The 20,473-nt window shown below is 42.4% G+C and overlaps 2 protein-coding genes across 16 annotated transcripts in view; both read right to left on the bottom strand.

Moving 5' to 3' along the window:
• The window catches only part of LOC110538963 (glutamate receptor ionotropic, NMDA 2B), a 112,392-nt gene extending 103,437 nt beyond the window's left edge, over nucleotides 1-8,955 (bottom strand). The window contains exon 1 of the mRNA XM_036938478.1: nucleotides 5,851-8,955. The gene's annotated coding sequence lies outside the window, so the exon portion shown is untranslated. The remainder of the gene's footprint in view (nucleotides 1-5,850) is intronic.
• A 964-nt stretch (nucleotides 8,956-9,919) lies between these two features.
• Nucleotides 9,920-19,101, bottom strand: LOC110538964 (activating transcription factor 7-interacting protein 1). 15 transcript variants are annotated; one of them, XM_036938492.1, is made up of 14 exons: nucleotides 18,831-19,101; nucleotides 16,309-16,516; nucleotides 15,960-16,113; nucleotides 15,269-15,862; nucleotides 14,656-14,852; nucleotides 14,254-14,382; nucleotides 14,065-14,139; nucleotides 13,869-13,939; nucleotides 13,404-13,585; nucleotides 12,194-13,270; nucleotides 11,943-12,068; nucleotides 11,706-11,819; nucleotides 11,553-11,620; nucleotides 9,920-10,564 (listed from the first exon to the last, which is right to left on the bottom strand). In XM_036938492.1, exons 2-14 carry the CDS (start codon nucleotides 16,312-16,314, stop codon nucleotides 10,073-10,075), a joined length of 3,285 nt encoding a protein of 1,094 aa, XP_036794387.1. In that variant the 5' UTR covers nucleotides 16,315-16,516; nucleotides 18,831-19,101; the 3' UTR covers nucleotides 9,920-10,072. The 15 variants fall into 15 exon arrangements, with proteins under 15 accessions (XP_036794387.1, XP_036794377.1, XP_036794385.1 ...); XM_036938482.1 differs by lacking the exons at nucleotides 16,309-16,516; nucleotides 18,831-19,101 and adding exons at nucleotides 16,974-17,074; nucleotides 17,547-17,729; XM_036938490.1 differs by lacking the exon at nucleotides 18,831-19,101 and adding an exon at nucleotides 17,547-17,729.
• Between the last annotated feature and the right edge of the window lie 1,372 nt (nucleotides 19,102-20,473).

The following is a 20,473-nucleotide window of genomic DNA, read 5'->3' as shown; positions in this document are numbered from 1 at the left end:
TAGGCTGGGTTTCTGTACAGCACTTTGAGATATCAGCTGATGTACGAAGGGCTATATAAAATAAATTTGATTGATTGATTTGATTGATCAAATACTTTTTTCACTCACTGTAGGCCTACAGTATTTTTAGCATTATGAAAAAGGAATCCATTAAATGGATGGGGTGGAGTCAATGGCTTACTAGGCTACTTCTACAAATGTTCATGTCATGTCAAAACAAGGTTATTTTAAGCATCTAGTCCTATAGGGTAACATTACAAGATAATACTGAGAAGGCTATTCACCACCTTCCCCCCCCAAAAATGTTAAATATTATATATTACAGCCTTATTCTAAAATGCATTAAATCAAATCAAATGTATTTATATAGCCCTTCGTACATCAGCTGATATCTCAATGTGCTGTACAGAAACCCAGCCTAAAACCCCAAACAGCAAGCAATGCAGGTGTAGAAGCACGGTGGCTAGGAAAAACTCCCTAGAAAGGCCAAAACCTAGGAAGAAACCTAGAGAGGAACCAGGCTATGTGGGGTGGCCAGTCCTCTTCTGGCTGTGCCGGGTGGAGATTATAACAGAACATGGCCAAGATGTTCAAATGTTCATAAATGACCAGCATGGTCTAATAATAATAATAAGGCAGAACAGTTGAAACTGGAGCAGCAGCACGGTCAGGTGGACTGGGGACAGCAAGGAGTCATCATGTCAGGTAGTCCTGGGGCATGGTCCTAGGGCTCAGGTCAGTTGAAGGCTCAGGCCACCATTAAATTAAAAAAAATTCTCATCAATCTACACACAATACCCCATAATGACAAAGCGAAAACATTATTCTTATTATTATTTTTTAAATACCTTATTTACGTAAGTATTTAGAACCTTCGCTCAAATTTAGCTCAGGCGCATCCTGTTTCCATTGATCATCCTTGAGTTGTTTCTACAACTTGATTGGAGCCCACCTGTGGTAAATTCAATTGATTGGACATTATTTGGAAAGGCATACACCTCCCTCTGAAAGACAAAGCATGTCAGAGCAAAAACCAAGCCATGAGGTCAAAGGAATTGTCTGTAGAGTTCTGAGACTGGATTGTGTTGAGGCACAGATCTGGGGAAGGGTACCAAAAACTGTCTGCAGAATTGAAGGTACCCAAGAACACAGTGTCCTCCATCATTCTTAAATGGAAGAAGTTTGGAACCACCAAGACTATTCCAAACTGAGCCATCGGGGGTGAAGGGCCTTTGCCAGGGAGGTGACCAAGAACCCGATGGTCACTCTGACAGAGCTCCAGAGTTCCTCTGTGGAGATGGGAGAATCTTCCAGAAGGACAACCATCTTTGCAGCACTCCACCAATCAGGCCTTTATGGTAGAGTGGCCAGACAGAAGCCACTCCTCTGTAAAAGGCACATGGCAGCCCGCTTGGTGTTTGCCAAAAGGCACCTAAAGACTCTCAGACCATGAGAAACAAGATTCTTTGATCTGATGAAACCAAGATTGAACTCTTTGGCCTGAATGCCAAGCGTCATGTTTGGAGGAAACCTGGCACCATCCCTATGGTGAAGCATGGTGGTGGCAGTATCATACTGCAGGGATGTTTTTATGCGCCAGGGACTGGGAGACTAGTCAGGAATGAGGGAAAGATGAACGGAGCAAAGTACAGAGAGATACTTGATGAAAACCTGCTCCAGAGCTCTGACAACCTCAGACTGGGGCAAAGGTTCACCATCCAACAGGACAACGACCCTAAGCACACAGCCAAGACAACGCAGGCGTGACTTCTGGACAAGTCTCTGAATGTTCTTGAGTGGCTCAGCCAGAGCCCAGACTTGAACCCGATCGAACATCTCTGTAGTGACCTGAAAATAGCTGTGCAGCGAGGATCTGCAGAGAAGAATGAGAGAAACTCCCCAAATACAAGTATGCCAAGCTTGTAGCGCCATACCCAAGAAGACTCGAGGCTGTAATCACTGGTTTTTCAACAAAGTACTGAGTAAATACATTTTGAATAAGGCTGTAAAGTAACAAAATGTGGAAAAAGTCAAGGGGTCTGAATACTTTCCGAAGGCACTGTATGTGTGAACATTACAAAATATTACTGAGATTACACCCCCCCCCCCCCCCCCCCCCCCCCCCCCCAAGACTATGGAGTCCTGGCTCAATGTGACATGTTTTCAATTATCAGAGAGTAGGGATGTCATTTTACTCATGGTACATGGTTAAACTACGCTATAAAACACTGTACATGACACTGACCCTGGTTGTAAAGGTTAGACAACAACCTTTCCAAATGTACTGCTCTCCTGTTTTTTTTATGTGTAATTGACTCGGATTTCAAGTTTAGTTTATCTCCCTCCTGTCCGGCCTACTCTATAGCTTTTTCAGTGTTAAATTGAGAATATTAATTGACACATATTGGCTTCGATACCTCATGAAATGGAGCATTTATTAACGAATTTGGCAGAGCATGAACGGTGTGGAGAGATTCAAAATGAACCTTCCTTTGATTTATCTCTTCGCTAAATCCTAATCCTTTCTATCAGTTGATTGAGAATGTAGTTGGATTTTCGCGCCTCAAAACACTCAGTGGTTTCAGGGAAAACGGCACGAGCGCTAAATCCTCGTTGGGTCACAGTGTAAAGCGATGTTCAATGTAATTGCTCTCCAAAGCTCTACTTTTCTTATTTTACCCCTTTTCTGCGATGCGTATTTGTTGCTATAGAGTTTCCATCTGACTGCAGCGGATCTGTTATTGATGAACAAGGAATAGGGAGGATGGGAACACATAAATGGAAGTGCAACCACACACATGGTGAATTTGGCAATAGGCTTCAGAGGTCCTAAATGTGATTCATGGGAACTTCAAGATAGGCATGTGCTTTCTTGCTGGGTCTGACAGACAGTGAATGAGAGCTTCCATTAGAACACTAGGCTCTTTATACCCAGTGTAGGTCCAAATTCCAGCAGGCACTCTGATTGGTGCTTGCACACAACCACACCTGACGCTTCTCTACACTGACGAGGCCAACAAGTGATGCTGTTTCCCTTCAGTACAAGCAATTATGTATTTTACCAAAATGCACTGTATGTACTAAATTGTCTCCATTCCCCCTTAGTACAGCAGGAGTGTAATGAATAACTTTTATTAATCCTAATTATACCCATGCATATCTCAAAATACCCTACAAGCAATTTCTCAATGAATAAAAGTGGATTTGTCTGTTCAAGGGCATGTTGCATAGGCCATACTTTAGGTAAATAAATTATGAATTAAATATGCTGATAAATAATGAACTATGTCTCTAGGGAAACAGATAAGTTCTATATTTAATAGATTGATAGGCCTCACACCGACACATGCTGTACACAACATAATCACAGTGACATACACTTAACACATAAACCAAGAGGGTGACCCTAAATGGAAACGTCAGAGAAAAATAATAGAGAAAGCTACCATCCAGCCACTATTTCTACCCATTAATACACACAAAATGATATAAATGCTGTACACATTTTCCTGTAGTTATAGCCTCTCTTACGTTGTTGTGTCAATACGACTCTTCTTAATCAGCTATGATGAATTATTAAACAGACTTTTTATAGCAGATCATGACCCATATTCTCCAGTCTTGGAGTGAATAAACTGCCAATAAATAGTCTCCTTGCCCCATATACTGTAGCTCCCTCCAATCACCAAGTGAGCAAGCCCAGTGTCTGATCCACAGATGCATTCAGTGGGTTGAATGAGAGGGAGACTGACAGACTACTCTAAGTTTGAGATGGTTTCATAATCTTAGGGAAGAAGTAGGCCTAAGACATGGGTTAGGCCCTGTCTGTGTTAGACAGCATAGCGAGTGACAAAGATTACGGGAGGTTGAATGGAGATTCTGAATGTTCACAGCCCCTGCTGTCTCCTGGTCTTGCTATTGAGTCAGCAACGGCTGCAGCACATGAAACGTAGAAGATGCAGGACAACGTTGTCTTTTTGATGGTGGAGATCATATGCACACTTCTATGTTTTAGGATGAAACTCCAGCGTATTTAAATGGTTACTTAGGTTAAACAATTTCAGAACGCATCCTGAATAATTCACGTCCAGTGGTCCTGCTGTGCCAAATGGCATTTTAGAATATGTCTATTTATGGAAATAATAATATGCCATTTAGCAGATACTTTTATCTAAAGCGACTTACAGTCACGCATGCAAATATTTTACATACGGGTGGTCCCGGGGATCCAACTCACAGTCCTGGCATTGCAAAGCCCCATGCTCTACCAACTGAGCTACAGAGGACCTGAAAATATTCAGGATATGCACAGACCACAGAAAGTCCACACAACATGTGGAATTGAAGCCCAAGAGGATCAGTCCAACCATTTCAGGTACAACCACAATCTAAGGGATGGATGGGCCCATACAAACACATAAAACGTTAACACTAGTAAAAACCATTGTATTCAATTCTATCAGTTTAATGATAATCAACTTTCTACCCATTGTTGTTGTTTTTTCCTTTTAGGAGACCCACAAGAACCTTGTGGTTGAGCCCATAGCTACACATTGGCCAACCATCTAGCCTCATTGCGATGTTACTGACAGGTATGACAGTCTACACGGGCTTATGGGCCCATCTGCAGCTAGACTCTTAGTCACATGTAGGGTCAAAATAGAACGCACCATGGATAATGGCAAGCATTACAAGACCAAGTCCCGGGTGGATTTGACGCGTATGGAGCTGTAACCTTGACCAATTCTCAGCACACAGTATAAATCCAAACCCTGTCAGCCAAATGATAGGAAAGTGAATTAGAGAAAAGGGGTCAAACACACAGGACATATGAAGGATGGACAGGCGGGTGTGTTGCAGCAGACACACGGAGCTGAGGCTCTCAACTCAAAGCGGAAACAGACAACAAAGAAAAGTGCATAATACCGTACGTTGCGACACATTGACGTTTTCCTTTGAAATAATGATGTATTCACCGGATAAGCTGCAGGGAGAGGTAGGCGGAAAGGGCAATGGACTCACTCTCGCTCCCTTACAGTGACACACACACACACACACACACACACACACACAGTACATTAAACGAAGTGTCTAGAACTGCATTGGAGAGTGGGTGGGGAGAAGGTTTAAAGAGTACAGAGTACAGATATAGGCAAAGAAATAGAAGCTTGTTTATGAGGTGTGGAGATGGGTCATTCCACCAATAAAGTGCCTTTTGGGTTCACGTAACAGGTTGACTTTAAAATGAGGGAAATTGGAAACATAAATCATGAGAAATAAATAATCATCTTCAGAAATGACTGTCAAAGCAACAAAATAACTACGGCTTTACAATGATGGCGAAAACATGGGGAAATGTATTGAATTGAACAGATAGATTGAACAGATAGAATATAGAATTGTCCACGTGGTCTATATTAAAGGGAACTTATAAAGGTATCAAAGGGACTCAAAGGGCACTATTGGTGGAACGACCCAGAAACAGATTACGTAGCCTAAATGTATAGAAAGACTGTGATGAGATCAGAGTTTTTGATTTTATGGACAGACTAACATCTATAAGACCTCAAAGAAGGTATTAAAGGCCCAAGGAAAACATCTATAGATATGGTAGATTTTAGGGGAAATGACTGATCTTCGATAATCCACCATTCAACTCGATCAATATCCACCTCTCTCTATCACACACACCGACACACTGTGGTGCAATGCTATGTATGAAAGACTTGGAGTATTTATGTTAACAGCCACATTGAACGACAAAATGTGTGCACACATACCATTGAATCAATGACAAGAAAATGAAGAGCAATAGAGATAGTTTGTGTGTAAGTGAGACACTGTACTCACCTAATTAACCCTTAATACGGAGTGATTCTAAATGTAATTGTGTTTGTAGATAGGAGAAATTGTAACAATCACAAATATATCACTAGAAGATAAAAGATGAGAGTCCTTAATCCTTGATAGTAAAATCCCATTAAAATTCAATAGTGGAAAAAAGTATTAAAATCAGCTTTAGTCCATTCAGAGAAAAAACACCAAAAAGTCCTGAATTTCAATTAACAGTTAATTAGAGGCTTTCATTTGGAGTCCAATCCGAGACAGAGTAATTCCTCAGGAAAACAGCTACATCCAGAATGCATTTATCATTGTGAAGAATATTTATTTAAAAAATCCCATTCCCCAATATCTTCATATAATGTAGAGGAGAATCATAACATTCTCCATCAAGAACAAAATGAAATATAAAGAGGTGGAGAGAGAATGAATTGTGGTTTGCTCTACTTATCTATGTATATGTCTATTGCTATGTTTAATACACTCTCTCTTTCCCTCTCTCACTCTCTCTGTCCCTCTCTCACTCTCTTTCCCTCTTTCCCACTCTCACTTTCCCTCTCTCACTCTCTCTCACCCTCTCTGTCCCTCTCTCACCCTCTCTGTCCCTCTCACACCAAAAAGTCTACGTTTTTTGGTTAGTTCAGAATAAACCAGTTCCCTACAACCTTTTCACCACCCTGTCAACACTTTGCTTCTATTGCTAAACATTGTTCCAAAAATAATTACACTGAATTACCTGCCCCTTAACTAAAATATATCACAGTAGTCCCAGTATTAACTCACAAAAATGATTACACTAAATTACCTGCCCCTTAACTAAAATATATCACAGTAGTCCCAGTAATAACTCACAAAAATTATTCCCCATATAAGTAAACAGAACTCTCAAATTATATCAGAAAAGCAAAAGGACCCTCTAACGTATAGAACATTAGGATATGTGAATCATTTTCTGATGGCAAATGAAAAATGGAGCAACAAATAAAGAAATGATTGGATAATTAAAAGTGTGGGGGTGTAGGTGGAAAACAACAATGGGATAGAGATGAACGGCGCTTAAAATGAGAGCGACAGATGAGAAAAGCATTAAAAAAAAGATCCTCTGAAAGGTAAAGAATTGCAGCAAGGGTTTTAGTCCATTATCTTGGAGTGCTTGTGTGTCAGAGGGAGTGAGAGTGATAGGAGAGGGGGAGGGGGGGGGGGGGTAGAGAGAGATGCATACACAGGTGACAGACCAGTAGAATGAGAAACAAGTGAGTATTAAGCGCAGATCTACAGATAATGTTTGACAGTCTTCATCAGACAGCAGTTGTTTCATAAGAGGTGCAGGATGAGATGGGAACAATATAATATATTGGTTTATTTCTTTTTTGCTAGATATGGAGTTTGCCTTGGGACCTTGCATTAGTCTTCTCCTGTGTGTGAGTAAAATGATACAATATAAGGAAACGGAGGCAGTTACACATTTAATGGGAGAAGAAGAGACTGTTGTGCAATACAGTGAGAGAAAATGTGCTCCTCTGAGAAGAGAGGAAGGCGTTGCAGGATGAATCACTTTGGTTTTGATGGAGGTCAAAAGCAAAAAGGTGATGTTTGGAATGGAGAGAAAGAGCATAGGGGGATGGCATGTCATGAAAACAAGTACCAGCTGAATGATTTGATGAAAGAACCATTCCTCTACCAAGCCATACTGTGGATTAACATGTGTGTGTGTGTGTTATGTGGATGCGTAACACACACAAACAGATTGAGACGGACACTAAACACTAAGAGACCTACCTATAAATATAAATAAGAATCCCCAAAATAGAGATGCAAAGGATTGTGGGAGAAGAAGAGGTACAAAATAGGAAAAGGTAAAAACATGAAAAAGGTCAATAGTGTCAACCAGCTTGTCTTTTCTGGTGGAAAAATCTGGATAATTGAAACACTGGTGGATTCAAAAACTAGCCAAAGTTATGGGGTGGACAGTGAGTGGAGAAATGGGGGGGAGGGGGAGCGTGGGTGACGGGGGAAAGATTGGGAGTTATAGGAATGGTAAGGGAAGGGAGAATGGATAAGGAAATTAAAAAAGGAAAAAAAATCTCTTTCCTTCCTTTTCTCGTTCATAAATAGAAGAAATTGTAGACCAGGTAAATGGAGAAATAGATGAGGAGGCAGAGGACGGAGAGAGCAAGCAAATGAAAAGATAAAGCACCTCCCAGCAAGGCGATGAGGAAGAAGAAGAACAAAGAACGAAAGAAAAAAACAAATACTCCAGTAGCCTCCGTTTTTTCTTGTCTCTATGTGGAAGGGGGGAATGGCAGTTGCCAGTTATTCCCCCTCCCAGCTCATCTTCTTTCTTCTTTCAACAAAACAAGCCTCCCCATCCAGATGAAAACATGTTATTTTCCTCTAGCTCTGGTCTAGTACATACCACTCACACAGGTTAGACATGTTGCAGAGGCTCATCAATATTGCTTACTGAAAAAGACATGGGGCTATAAGTATTGCCTGCCTTACTGAACTGAAAATGCTATCTGTCCCCTCTCCCGCCCATCCCTGAGAAATCTGGGTGGGAGGGAGGAGGGTCCTCTAGCAGCATTAGTATGCATTGAGAGAGTGGAGGAGGAGGGGGTGCCTTTCCAATAAATGTCTAGGAACTGGTGTTAGTGTGAATAAAACTGATAAGGGACTAGCTCCCCCTAGAGTCAAGTATCAATATACCAGTATAGTTTACAAACATTTTAATGAACAATTACAATAGTCTGAATATTTCTTGGTCCTTTCTGTTGTCAGGTCCAATGCATTTATTTACATGTTTCTAACCAGCCATTAAGACTTTACATGTCCCTATCACACAGAGCATAAAACGATCAACAGACAGTATAAATTGGATGGGACCCAGGAGTGTCTCAGACCCCTGAATGAGACATGAGTCCCCCTAAATGCAACAAAGTCAAACTTTGGGGTGGGGGGCAGGGTCACTAAATAATACTAATTAAACAATTCTACTATTTCTTTAAAATGCAATTTGTACTGCTAGAGGTAAATCTTAAAATAAAAGCGTACTCCAAATTAAACGAACACCCCTGCCGGTCATGGTTTAATATATATATATATATATATATATATATATATATATATATATATATATATATATATATATATATATATATCCACGTGGTTGCACTTGTCATCCCGGGATAGTTCCATCTCTCAGCCCCTTTTCAGTCGCCCCAACTTTTCTTTCTACAAAAAAAAAAAGTCCTTTTGTCAAAGACGGATCAATAAATTCAGGCTACAAAAGTGTAGACCTAATGAAAATCACAGAATGTCATTACACTTTTTGGTGTTTCGTAACAGATGTCTCTTTCCATTCATCTATTCATCAAATATTAGGATGCTGGAATTATTTTGGAGTTGACGTGCGCAGGTAGCGTACTTTTTTAAGTTGTTTGTTCGACAATATGAAAATCATGACTGGTTCTGTTCATGCCAAATTAAAAAGGTAAAAAAACGATATTAAATTACATCCATAAAAAAAAATGTCCCAGGACGTGCCCACATACACAGGAGGCCCTAGCTCATGTATAATTTAACTGTAGAACTTGTCCTTCCCAGTAGCAGGAATTGAGCAGGAGGAAAAGAGAGGTCACATAGGCTTTAGCAGGCTCATTTCTCATGAGACGCAAAACTACTGGGTATTACCACATGGTCATTCTGCCCTTCATAGTATGTTCTTTCCGTTAGACTGACAATTGCAAAGAAAAGTTTGAGTTTTCAAATACCTTCAGGAAACTAGAAGGAGAAGAATACTTTGTCCATAATCGTTCAGAAACGGGACCAGGCCATTTCAGATTTGATTTTCAAATCCTCTCGTCCTGTGTTGAAGATACAATTTTGGTACAATGCTGCTACCATGTGGTAGGCAGACACACGGCAGGCAGACAGTGGTCACATGGGGCCAACCGATTTCACCAAGATGGGCAACAACATTTCCCAGTAACATTCCAATGATAAGTCACTCTTGTAAACACCTGGGCTCAAATATGATTTGAGTGCACAATTCTGATAAAACAAATACCAAACACATTCATTTGAAAACAGAGCAATTCGTTTTGCCAGAAGCTTTACTGAACTCTTCACTTTGGCTTTCTAAGTAACCAGAAAAAAAAAATCTACAGAATCAACATTTCTCCTCTTGTTTTAACTTGACACAATACATTTTAACTTAATTCTTAGCGTGTGGTTAAATTGGAGCTTTCGGTGAAGGGGACGTTAAGACGTCAGTGCACTGAGGCTCACAGAACGGTCCAAAGCGACCAAACACGTCCCTGGCACGGACTGCAAAGTAGTACTTGGAGCCAGAGACAAACTGTGTGAGTGTACAGGCCATGGGCAAAGCCAAGGCCTTCACCTCCCCGATCTTCTTCCAGAGTAGGGGGTGTGTGCTGGGGCCAGAGTGGTCCTGGTGGTAGGCGTACAGGTGGTAGCTGTCCACGGCAGCACAGCTCCTGTCTACCTCAGTCACAGACCAGGAGAGCACGATGCCGTCATTCTGGCTCGGAACACGGGTTATTTTGAGCAGAGGCTGCTGTGGAGGGCTGGTGCTGGCCGCTTCGAGGGGCAGGCTGATAGTTTGAGGTGGGACAGGCAAGGGGGGAAGGGGAGAGGGCTGGGGGCAAGGTGTGGAAGATGAAGAAGTGGATGTTGCCGAGGCAACACTTTTAGATGGGGAGCCCTGAAAGATTAATTTGATGAAAATGTTACAACTTTCACTCAGCCTTTCACATTCATTTGCTATGTTGACTCTCTTTGGTTGATTATAGGCCAATGTGTACATTTTCTTCCAATTGGAAAACATTCTGGAACATGCAGTATTCCATGGCTGCATTCCAAACACTTAAAAGACAAAGACACACCCTCTCCCCTCAGCCCTCAAATTAAGTTGACACTTCTGATGACATATCATGACATCTGACAAGTTGACACTTGCAGGGCAAGGGGCAATGGAAGAAGGAATTCATTTTAAAATGGTCCGCTCTTGCCCGGAAATGTGTCACTCGTTCATCTCACGGTTGTTTTCAGTCATCATGGAACCACTGGTAGCTGTTGTGTGTGCCTTATATGCTCTACAGTCAATTATGTTTGCATTTCATATCTTGGCTAGAAGACAACGCCTCCGCAGACATCGAATGTTAGCCATCCTACTATATCAGATACATCGAAAACTACAATGTATAAGTGTGATGTCAGGGAAAGTTGTGCGCAAGCCATCATTTCCAAAAGCTAACCAAACAAAAACATCATTACTTTTATGATAAGTGTTTAAGCCGTCATGTGCATTAGTAGCACCATTTCTAACTTATTTACATTTGTTTTTACTTACACTTGTATGTTGACTCTCCATATTAATGTTGGTTTTAAGTTTAGGCTGACTTTTCTTAGCGGATGTACAATCAACGCAAATTGAATTATGGGGCGTTTCAGGCCCCGGAGTGAACATAATTGTACACTCACAAACTCGATCAAATACAAGGGCTGAGGGGCTTACGTTGCCAACTTCCCTTGCTTGGCTAATCATTTGGACTGACGACAAAGACGGCCGCGGGTATTCCCCCAATTGCATAAGGCGAGGGTAAGTGGAGGAGGGTGTGTCTTATGAGTTTGAAACGCAGCGCATGTATTGAAAGACAGTTGCTCTGCTTTCAAATATTTGGTAGTCTCACCTGCAGGGGGCGATGATAAACAGCATGCGGAGACCCAACAGCTGAAGTCTGACCAAGAGATGACCTCACTGAAACAATAAATAAAAAGAGAAAAACAATCTGGGTATTCTGTCAACATAACCACAGACAGTGTTGGCACAAGACACCACCTACCGGCCTGTGTGCCGACTGAAGTGGAGGTTTGCTGTGTGGCTGTTGTTCGCTGACCCGCTGTTGAAGGCGAGGGTGAGGCCTTCAAAGCCATCGGAGCCTTCAGCACTCCAGTAACTGCACACAACACATGGGGACAACTTCAGGAGATGTACAACTCACTGCACTTCTGGCCTCTATAATATCATAAAATACTGCTCACCAAAAGGAAGCGGGAGAGAAAGGCAATTTCAATCTTACCTAGAACATCATCATCATCATCATCCTCCTCCTCCTCCTCCTCCTCCGTCAGGTCTATGAATGCTTCTGATTTGGCAGGATGAGATGCCTGTGTGGAGTCTGAAGGAGGGTTTGTAGATTCACTACCTACATACATAGGAGTGTAGGAAAACAGCTTCTCAGTTAGAATGACACTGAGAATCTGGGCAAAACAAACTATTTACATTTACTCTTCCAAGATAAGAAACCAAACTTCTGAGGTGTAAGCTAACCTGTTTTCGCAGGCACATGTGGTACAGGGGCAGCTAGTTGTACTGAGGCAGCTTGATGCACAGAGGCAGCTGGTCGCACAGAGGGTTGAGTGCCTGTGGTGGCTGGCATTGAGAATCTTGGCAAGGATGAAGTTGAAGTGGAGTTCGTCACAGACACAAGCCGAATGGACTCACAGACGGAGACAGACACACCGGAGCTGGGCCTGCTGACTGTCCCAGTGGCTCCAGGGTGGGAGACATTGGGTGTGGCACAGAGTGTGGTTGTGGCCCTGCGTGTGGGTGTGGTTATGGTTGTGGCCCTGGGTGTGGTTACGGCCCTGGGTGTGGTTACGGTTGTGGCCCTGGGTGTGGTTACGGTTGTGGCCCTGGGTGTGGTTACGGTTGTGGCCCTGGGTGTGGTTACGGTTGTGGCCCTGGGTGTGGTTACGGTTGTGGCCCTGGGTGTGGTTACGGTTGTGGCCCTGGGTGTTGTTACGGTTGTGGCCCTGGGTGTGGTTACGGTTGTGGCCCTGGGTGTGGTTACGGTTGTGGCCCTGGGTGTGGTTACGGTTGTGGCCCTGGGTGTGGGCCTGCATGTGGGTGTGGTTACAGTTGTGGCCCAGGGTGTGGTTGTGGCCCTGCATGTGGGTGTGGTTATGGTTGTGGCCCAGGGTGTGGTTGTGGCCCTGCATGTGGGTGTGGTTATGGGTGTGGTCATGTGGGACGTTGTGGCAGCTGGTGTGTCAGTGGGTGTAGTCGTGGTTGTGGGTATGGCAGCGAAATGAGATAAGAGGGCAGAAGCAGAGGGGGGCTTGGGAGCAGCAGGGGTGTAGGGAGTAGTCCTCTGTAGGAGGAAGGCAGTGGTGGGTGTCACGGTGGAACTCGTCATGGCGGGAAGTGCACACACTGGGATTAGCTGAGAGTTGGTTGGGTTGGTAAGGATGGCTGTCCCTCCACCAGGCAGCTGTATGAGGAATGACTGGAGAGGGAAGGCGGACGGGCCAGGTGTTGGGGTAACACAGGTGCTCAGCATCAAGGTTTGGGATGTGGGTTGAGATCCGGCTGAGGCTGTGGAAGAGGGGGAAGGTAGCAAGGAGGCTTGTGGAGGAAAAAGAAATTGAGATTTTTAAAAAGAAGAGACCGTATACAATAATACTATCAGTTGGTTAGAGAAAACACACAGATTAAGATAAAGAGAAACCTGCCAACAGAGTAACTCCCTCCTACTCACCTGTGGGTACAGGAGTAGGGGTTTGACTGCCCTGATCATTACGTAGAGGAGTAGGGGTTTGACTGCCCTGATCATTACGTACAGGAGTAGGGGTTTGACTGCCCTGATCATTACGTACAGGAGTAGGGGTTTGACTGCTCTGATCATTACGCTTTGGATCCGATGTGTTGTTCCCCATTGTTCTGTTTACAAGGAGGAGAGGAAATGATTACAGGCAGAGGATTCAGGAAGCTGATCAAAAGGCTGCTCAGTGGAGAATGATGGTGAACACAAACATAAGTGGATGCTGAGAGATACAGTATGACATCACTGTAAATCCAATCATTTGCTTTTATCCCAAATAACTCAATGACAAATTGAATCTTCGTTGTCAATGCACCTATTTCTTTGGGTTACCCTCTGGTGAAATGTTTTTTTCCTCTGATTAATTGGGACACGCTGCTACACTTCAAACCAATGACTTACCTCAGGCCGAGAATTGCTGATTCTGCTGGGGTGGTTGCTGTGGCATGAGTAGAGGTAGGTGGCAACAGTACCTGATGAATATAGGGAAAAGCACTTTGTATATAGTTCCAATGGTACCATCAATCTTTCAAAAAAGCAAGTTCCCTCTGAAATCACAGTCATCGTTGAAAGATCAATTGCCTCCATTTTCACTCACCTCTGGAGGTTTCTTGGCATTCTCCCTGGCCTGGATGGCAGTTCCAACTTTCTTAGAAAGTCGGCCAATCTTTGCCTGAAAGGGCACACGTGGAACATGGATTTGCTTGTCTAATGGGCAATACATTCCCAATGTCTTTATCCTAGATTACCCTGTTTGTGTTTTATTTCTCATCTTCTGACAACTGACCTGCAGGCTCTTGAGTGCACTCGGGTGTTTTTCTATTTTGTCCAGTCTGTCTCTGAGCCCCTGAAGACTCTTGTCAAATAGTGTGAGCTGCAGAACACACAACTGCTCCTCAACAAGCTGCTGCACCACCTACAGAGGACAGGCATTTTAATGGACAAGTGAGGTAAAAAGATGGAAGGTTATTTGATTTGTTTAACCTTAAAATCGGTCCAGAGATTTTTTTATAAATAACACCCAAAACACGAGAAGCTAGCACCAATAAAAAAAATATTATTATTATACATTTTTTTAAAGCCAAAAATATGCCATGCAACTCAGGATACATGACTACAACTTGGGAAATGAGATGTGGTTTATTTAAATTTTTATTTTTTTAATAAAACATCTCAATTGAGGACCAACCTTCTTTAGCTTGTGTTGCCTTTCAGCGCTCCCACTGATCTTCAGCTCCACATGAGCCTCCAGCTCTTCACAGTCTACTCTGGGCCTCTTGTTATGCCTCTCCACCACTTCCAAGTCTCTTTCTCCCTGTTTTTCACCACCATCCTCTGAGTCTCCAGACAAGGATCGTTTCTTCTGTAGAGCAGCACCCTCCTCTTCTTGTTTAGAGAGAACACAACACATTATAATATCATCCAACTATCAAAACACCGCTATAATCTAAGCTAACTTCTTGAAAAATAAATTATTTCCACTATCCAACAGGCCAGTTGAAGTCAGAAATATGACAAATTCATGCAACCTAGCTAACATCTGGGGCAGCAGGTAGCCTAGTGGTTAGAGCATTGGTCTAGTAACCAAAAGGTGGCAAGATCAAATCCCCGAGCTGACAAGGTCAAAAAAATCTGTCGTTCTGCAAGGCAGTTAACCCACTGTTCCTAGGCCATCATTGAAAATAAGAATTTGTTCTTAACTGACTTGCCTAGTTAAATAAAGGTTTAAAAAATTAAATAAACATATAATCTAAACTTGACATAATGACTTTGGTGCTTTAGTTGGGATTGGAAAAGATTACCTTCATCAATCTGAAGGGGCGTTGGTGATGAAGGGGACGGAGAGTCAACTGGAGCACCACTTACAATTTGTTCTGGCTTCTTCATGTTAACCTCAAGTTTTTCTACTCCTCCTTCACGTTCCCTCTGTTCCTCATCACTCTCATCCTGGACATCATCATCATCTTCACTAAGCACCAGGAACCCTGGCCTGACCTCCTGGTCTGACTCTGCCGTGTATGATGGGGAGAGCGAAGGGGAAGAGACAGACTCTACAGCCGTGTTGGAAGACAGGAGGAGGGAGGCGGCAGGGTTCAATATGGGCACTGTGTCCTGAGTGGTACCTGGTACCAGGTCCATTTCCATACCATCAACCTGTCTCTCTCTTACTGCTTCTGTTTTCTCTGAACTCACTGGAGAGGAAACAATAACATCCTCCTTGGAATTTCTATCCCCCTTCATTTTGTCTTCTACCTCGAGGCTGGGTAATGTAGACTCCTTGTCCCCCTCTCCTTCTTCCTGAACATCTTTTACATCAGAGTGTATGTTCTGTGATGAAGAAACCAGTAATTCAGAGGCTGTTGGTTCCTCAGAGGTCTCAGTGGTTAGGGATGTGGCTGTCAGGGAGGAAGTGGCATGAGTGGTGGTATGTGTAGTTCCATGTATTTCTTTATCTACTTCCATAGACACAGCTTCACAGTGCTTCCCATTTACCATTGATGGCTGAGGTGGGGATGGGAAAGAGCATGGAGAGGAAAGAGTGGTGTGAAGGGATTCCAGTTGCCGTCGATCGCTGACTTTCATAGTCTTTTTTGCTCTGAAGATTTTCCTCAGGGGTTCCTCTGCAACAGCAACATCCATGCTTGACCTGAAAGGTGGTAGAGATGAGAGAGCAAAAGAAGGTCAATCATGTACAATTCTGTTTTTGTTTTACTCAACTTAATTGCATTTCAATGCTTTTGATTCATGCAAATGAAAAACTGAAACATTTTCATTCATCTCTTCATTAATGAAGTGTATTAAATTCAAATAGAAGTGGGAGTCCAAGATAGGAAACGCCCACAATCATGCAGCTCCTCCTCCTTTTTACACCCTGTCAACTCTGATTGGTAGAGTGCAAAGCCTGCCAGGCAACTCAAGCAGGCGATTCAGTGATGGGTTTCAAATCTGGCCCCGGTGGGAGGTGTTTGCACCGGGTGAAAAGCGATTGCATTTGTTTTGGAACCGGGATGCCTCCTGGGCGTGAGTCAGGTGCCCTGCTCTGGCCGACGCTGGCTCAAAACAAAAAAAGTGGGTTAAGCAGGTGCAGGTGGAGTAAAGAGTAGGATTCTGTTTTCACATGCAATTTTTTTTAAACGCTTGATCCGCCTTCCCAATGAAAGCTAGTTTGAAAATTCAGACATATTTTATGCAAAAGAGATGTTTCTGAACGAATCACCATGCTGCTATGTTGACAGCAGGAGCTTACAGCCCAGATTACTGTTCCATTTGAGAAGGGTGCTCCTCCCTCACCGCTTTTGACCTTTCATGTCACCTAAGCAGCATTCACAGAGGCTGCTTGTTTCTCCAAGCCTGCAGGCAGCAGGGTGGAGAGAAGGAAGGATACAAGAACCCTACCCTTCACTTGCAATAGCCAACCTAGCCTGGAAACCTGACGTTGAATTTCATTGAAGCACTCACACAAGATAAATACATGTACGCATGCATACTCGCCAGGCTCATGCTTACGTGGTTCTGTGCATGCTTCAGGTGACAAATCTGAACACTACCAGCACTTTGAAAAGAGGATTGAATTATGCTTTCCTGTGGATATTGTCTCACATTCCTACCTGCAAACAGACCAATCACACAGACAAACAGTAAAGTTAGTTAAAACACAATTTTATTCAACATTCTGGCTTGTAGAGGTCGTGAGAGGAAACTTTCCTGATCCAAACACTAATTTATACCCAATGTAGAATTCCATTAAATAAAACATCAGGTTTCCAGGCTATAGTCAACTAAGCGGTAAGTTCTGCATATACTTACCACTGCCTCTCATCAAAATAGGAATGAAAACAAATCAAACAATCAAGGTGCCTTGCATAGTGCCATGCCATCTTAGCCATGTCATCTCGACAAATTTAGGACAGCTCTTAAAGCCAGTAAGATTCAGTTTTTTTAAAGCAATAAAATAAACCCCATTGAGTTGGAAGAATCTGTAATGACATTAGTACAAGTTTTCAAATCATTGAAAAAGTAATGTTGCCCTCAAGGAATGTCATTCCTTAAAACTGCCCCATCATATAAATCCAGTACTACCTGCAGCTGAAAATGTAATGCGACGCATTTGCTCCATGTAAAGAGTTTCTGTTTAGGAGGGTGGAGACTTTACTTGTTTCTGATATTTTTTTCAGGAATTTCCCCCCAGAACCTAATTGAGAATTTGACACAATTAAGTAAGATTAGTTCTGGGATTCAGAGATTAGCTCCATGTGAACCCCCCCCCCCCTCCCCTCCCCCCCCCCCTCTGACAGCATGGACCTGAATTGACTTGTCAAACCCAAGGGTATGGGGTAATCCTCCTATGATAACATTCATAGGGGGATTCCCTTTGCATTTGGATGAAATTCTATTTAGCCCAGTTAGATTACCCTGTGAAAGGAGACAATTAAATGCACCTGTGGACACTCAGACTAAGTATCAAGGGCTAGACTAAGTACGACTTTTGATTTTAGTTTCCCAGTGAAAAAGTCCAGTAGATACTATCAGTCTGCACACCTGAATTTAATTTCATACTAATTGATTACTGTTGATTTGTCGCACCAGGTGTTGGCTAAGTGAAGGAAGGCGTGGTCAGCCTAGTCCTACAGTGTATGTCACAAAGCAGAATCAATAAATTAGCCAGGTAACTAACAAACTCTCAGCTATAGCGGTTTGTTTTCTGGTTTATCAAAAGAGCTAAAGTAAATGATGTATTATTGAGAATATTGAGTCAGTACTGTTTACATTTGAAGTCAATCTTTCTCAGTTAGCTGGCTAAATTATTGATCCTGACATTACTTAGAGGGCCATGGAGTGCACAGGCTTTTGTTCCAGCCCAGAAATCACACAACACACTCCTGTGCCTCAAACAACTTGAAGTTGAGTATTATGATATTTCAATTATGAAGTGGTATATTTCACACAATGGTTTGCTTTGCACTGACAAAATATGATCTCTAATGGAACATGTATAAGAAGACTGGCCGTAGGAACATTGCCCTTGAAATCAAGACGTTCAGGATATGATGGCTTGGACACATATTGATGGACAGTGGTGGCTGTGCTGGAGTAGATGGGTCTCATGGGACAGGGCACGGACTGTGGCAAAAGACACTCCACCGGTAGAAGATGAAGAGGACTAAGTTATGTAAGTATATTTAAGTCAAAATGCTGCGTTAACGGACCAACAATTGCTACATCAGTAAGGTATGCAGATGCCTTCAATGGCCTCACCAATACATCACCACTTACATAAAATGATCCATTCAGTGAAGTTTACAGACCAAGATTAAAGTATATCTTAATGCAATAACTCAATGTTAAACACATGAGGTCACTCACCCTTTACATCCAGTTTCAAAACAGGATCCTGTAGTGACCAGAACTTGCTAAGTGCTAACTTGCACAGTAATTTAACAACCTAACTTGACCTGACTGCTTATCCTTATCCTGTCTGTTGTCACTGACTGGGAGTGAATCACAATCACTCAAAACATGCACATTCTTAGTATGTTCTAAACTTCCCAGCCCATATTCGTATGTTCTAAACTCCACAGCTAGCCTATTCAGTCCGTCAATTCGCTCCCTCTCAAACAAAGCAGGAAGTGTGGAGGGAAATCCAGACAGAGGAAGGCGGGGCTACCATTTTTGGCTACCATGTTCAATATTCAAGTTTACAATTAGAAGTATCATTAAGATTCACATGTCTTATTTTAGTACTAAACCCACCCCTTAGGGCAGGTTTGTTTGAGTGTTGGTGTATGAATTAACAGAATTCCACAACAGAAAAGGGAAACATAGGTGTTTCAAGGCACTTTCAATTGCACCATTCTTCATGAAAAGGAGTCATCTACTTTTTTTTAGCTACTCTCCTACTCTATACTCATCATACAAAACAGTCCCATCTCAATCCATCCTGCCTTGTGCTTCAGGCATTCTCTTTCCTCCTTATCACAAAACATTATTATCCTGAATATTGTCCCCAGAATACTCATTACTAACTTGTGAGGAACTATACCCAGAGGGAAATAAACTAACACGATTCAATACCATCTCATATTGCTTCTGCGTGTTTACTACTACTTTTTCTTACTGTTTGATTAGTATTAGAATATTTGTATGCATTTTATAATGTATACTTTTCAATTGATAGTTTAACACATAAGTACATCAACAGCTTATCAACAGCTTAGGTTCTTTCAGTCAGCCATTTTGGCAGCTGTCGAATATGTATGTATGTATGTATGTATGTATGTATGTATGTATGTGTGTATTAAATTAAGTGTTCTAGTTAGGTATCCTGTCATTATGAATGAACGACTATAGGCTAAAACAAATCTTACACAGCAACAATCTCCACAACATTGGCTCAATTGAAATTACTTATCTTGGACATCGTGAGAATCATGTTTTTATTTGTCATACATTTTGCCATTTTGCCCATTCAAACATGGGCAACACAAGTAATCAAGCTATGCATGAGGGATTGAGCAATTGAGATTCCAATAAAGTAGGCTATTGGCCAGACAGCTGGGTAGGGCCGGCTGGATGGCTGGTCAGACGGTTTTTAGAAATGTTTGCACATTTATTAAAAAATGAATGCCTTATGTGAATAAGTATTCAGACTTTTGCTATGAGACTTGAAATTGAGCTCATGTGTGTCCTGTTTCCATTGATCATCCTTGAGATGTTTCTACAACTTGATTGGAGTCCACCTGTGGTAAATTCAATTGATTGGACATGATTTGAAAAGGCACACACCAGTCTATATAAGGTCCCACTGTTGACAGTGCATATCGGAGCAAAAACCATGAGGTCAAAGGAATTGTACGTAGAGCTCCAAGACAGGATTGTGTCAAGGCACAGATCTGGGGACGGGTACCAAAAAATGTCTGTAGCATTGAAGATCCCAAAGAACACAGTGGCCCCCATCATTCTTAAATGGAAGAAGTTTGGAGCCACCAAGACTATTCCTAGAGATGGCC

This window comes from Oncorhynchus mykiss, chromosome 12 (assembly GCF_013265735.2).
Source record: "Oncorhynchus mykiss isolate Arlee chromosome 12, USDA_OmykA_1.1, whole genome shotgun sequence".
Classification (NCBI taxonomy): domain Eukaryota; kingdom Metazoa; phylum Chordata; class Actinopteri; order Salmoniformes; family Salmonidae; genus Oncorhynchus; species Oncorhynchus mykiss.
This window is presented reverse-complemented; position numbering and strand designations above follow the sequence as displayed.

Bases quoted from the DNA above. Each gene is read 5' to 3' on its own strand.
- LOC110538964 (XM_036938479.1), bottom strand. From the start codon at position 17,353: ATGGCTAAGATGGCATGGCACTATGCAAGGCACCTTGATTGTTTGATT. The intron at 14,140-14,253 runs GTCAGTTGTCAG...GTGCCCTTTCAG, and splicing joins GTGCACTCAAGAGCCTGCAG to GCAAAGATTGGCCGACTTTC. The intron at 11,621-11,705 runs GTAGGTGGTGTC...TTATTGTTTCAG, and splicing joins TTCAGTCGGCACACAGGCCG to TGAGGTCATCTCTTGGTCAG.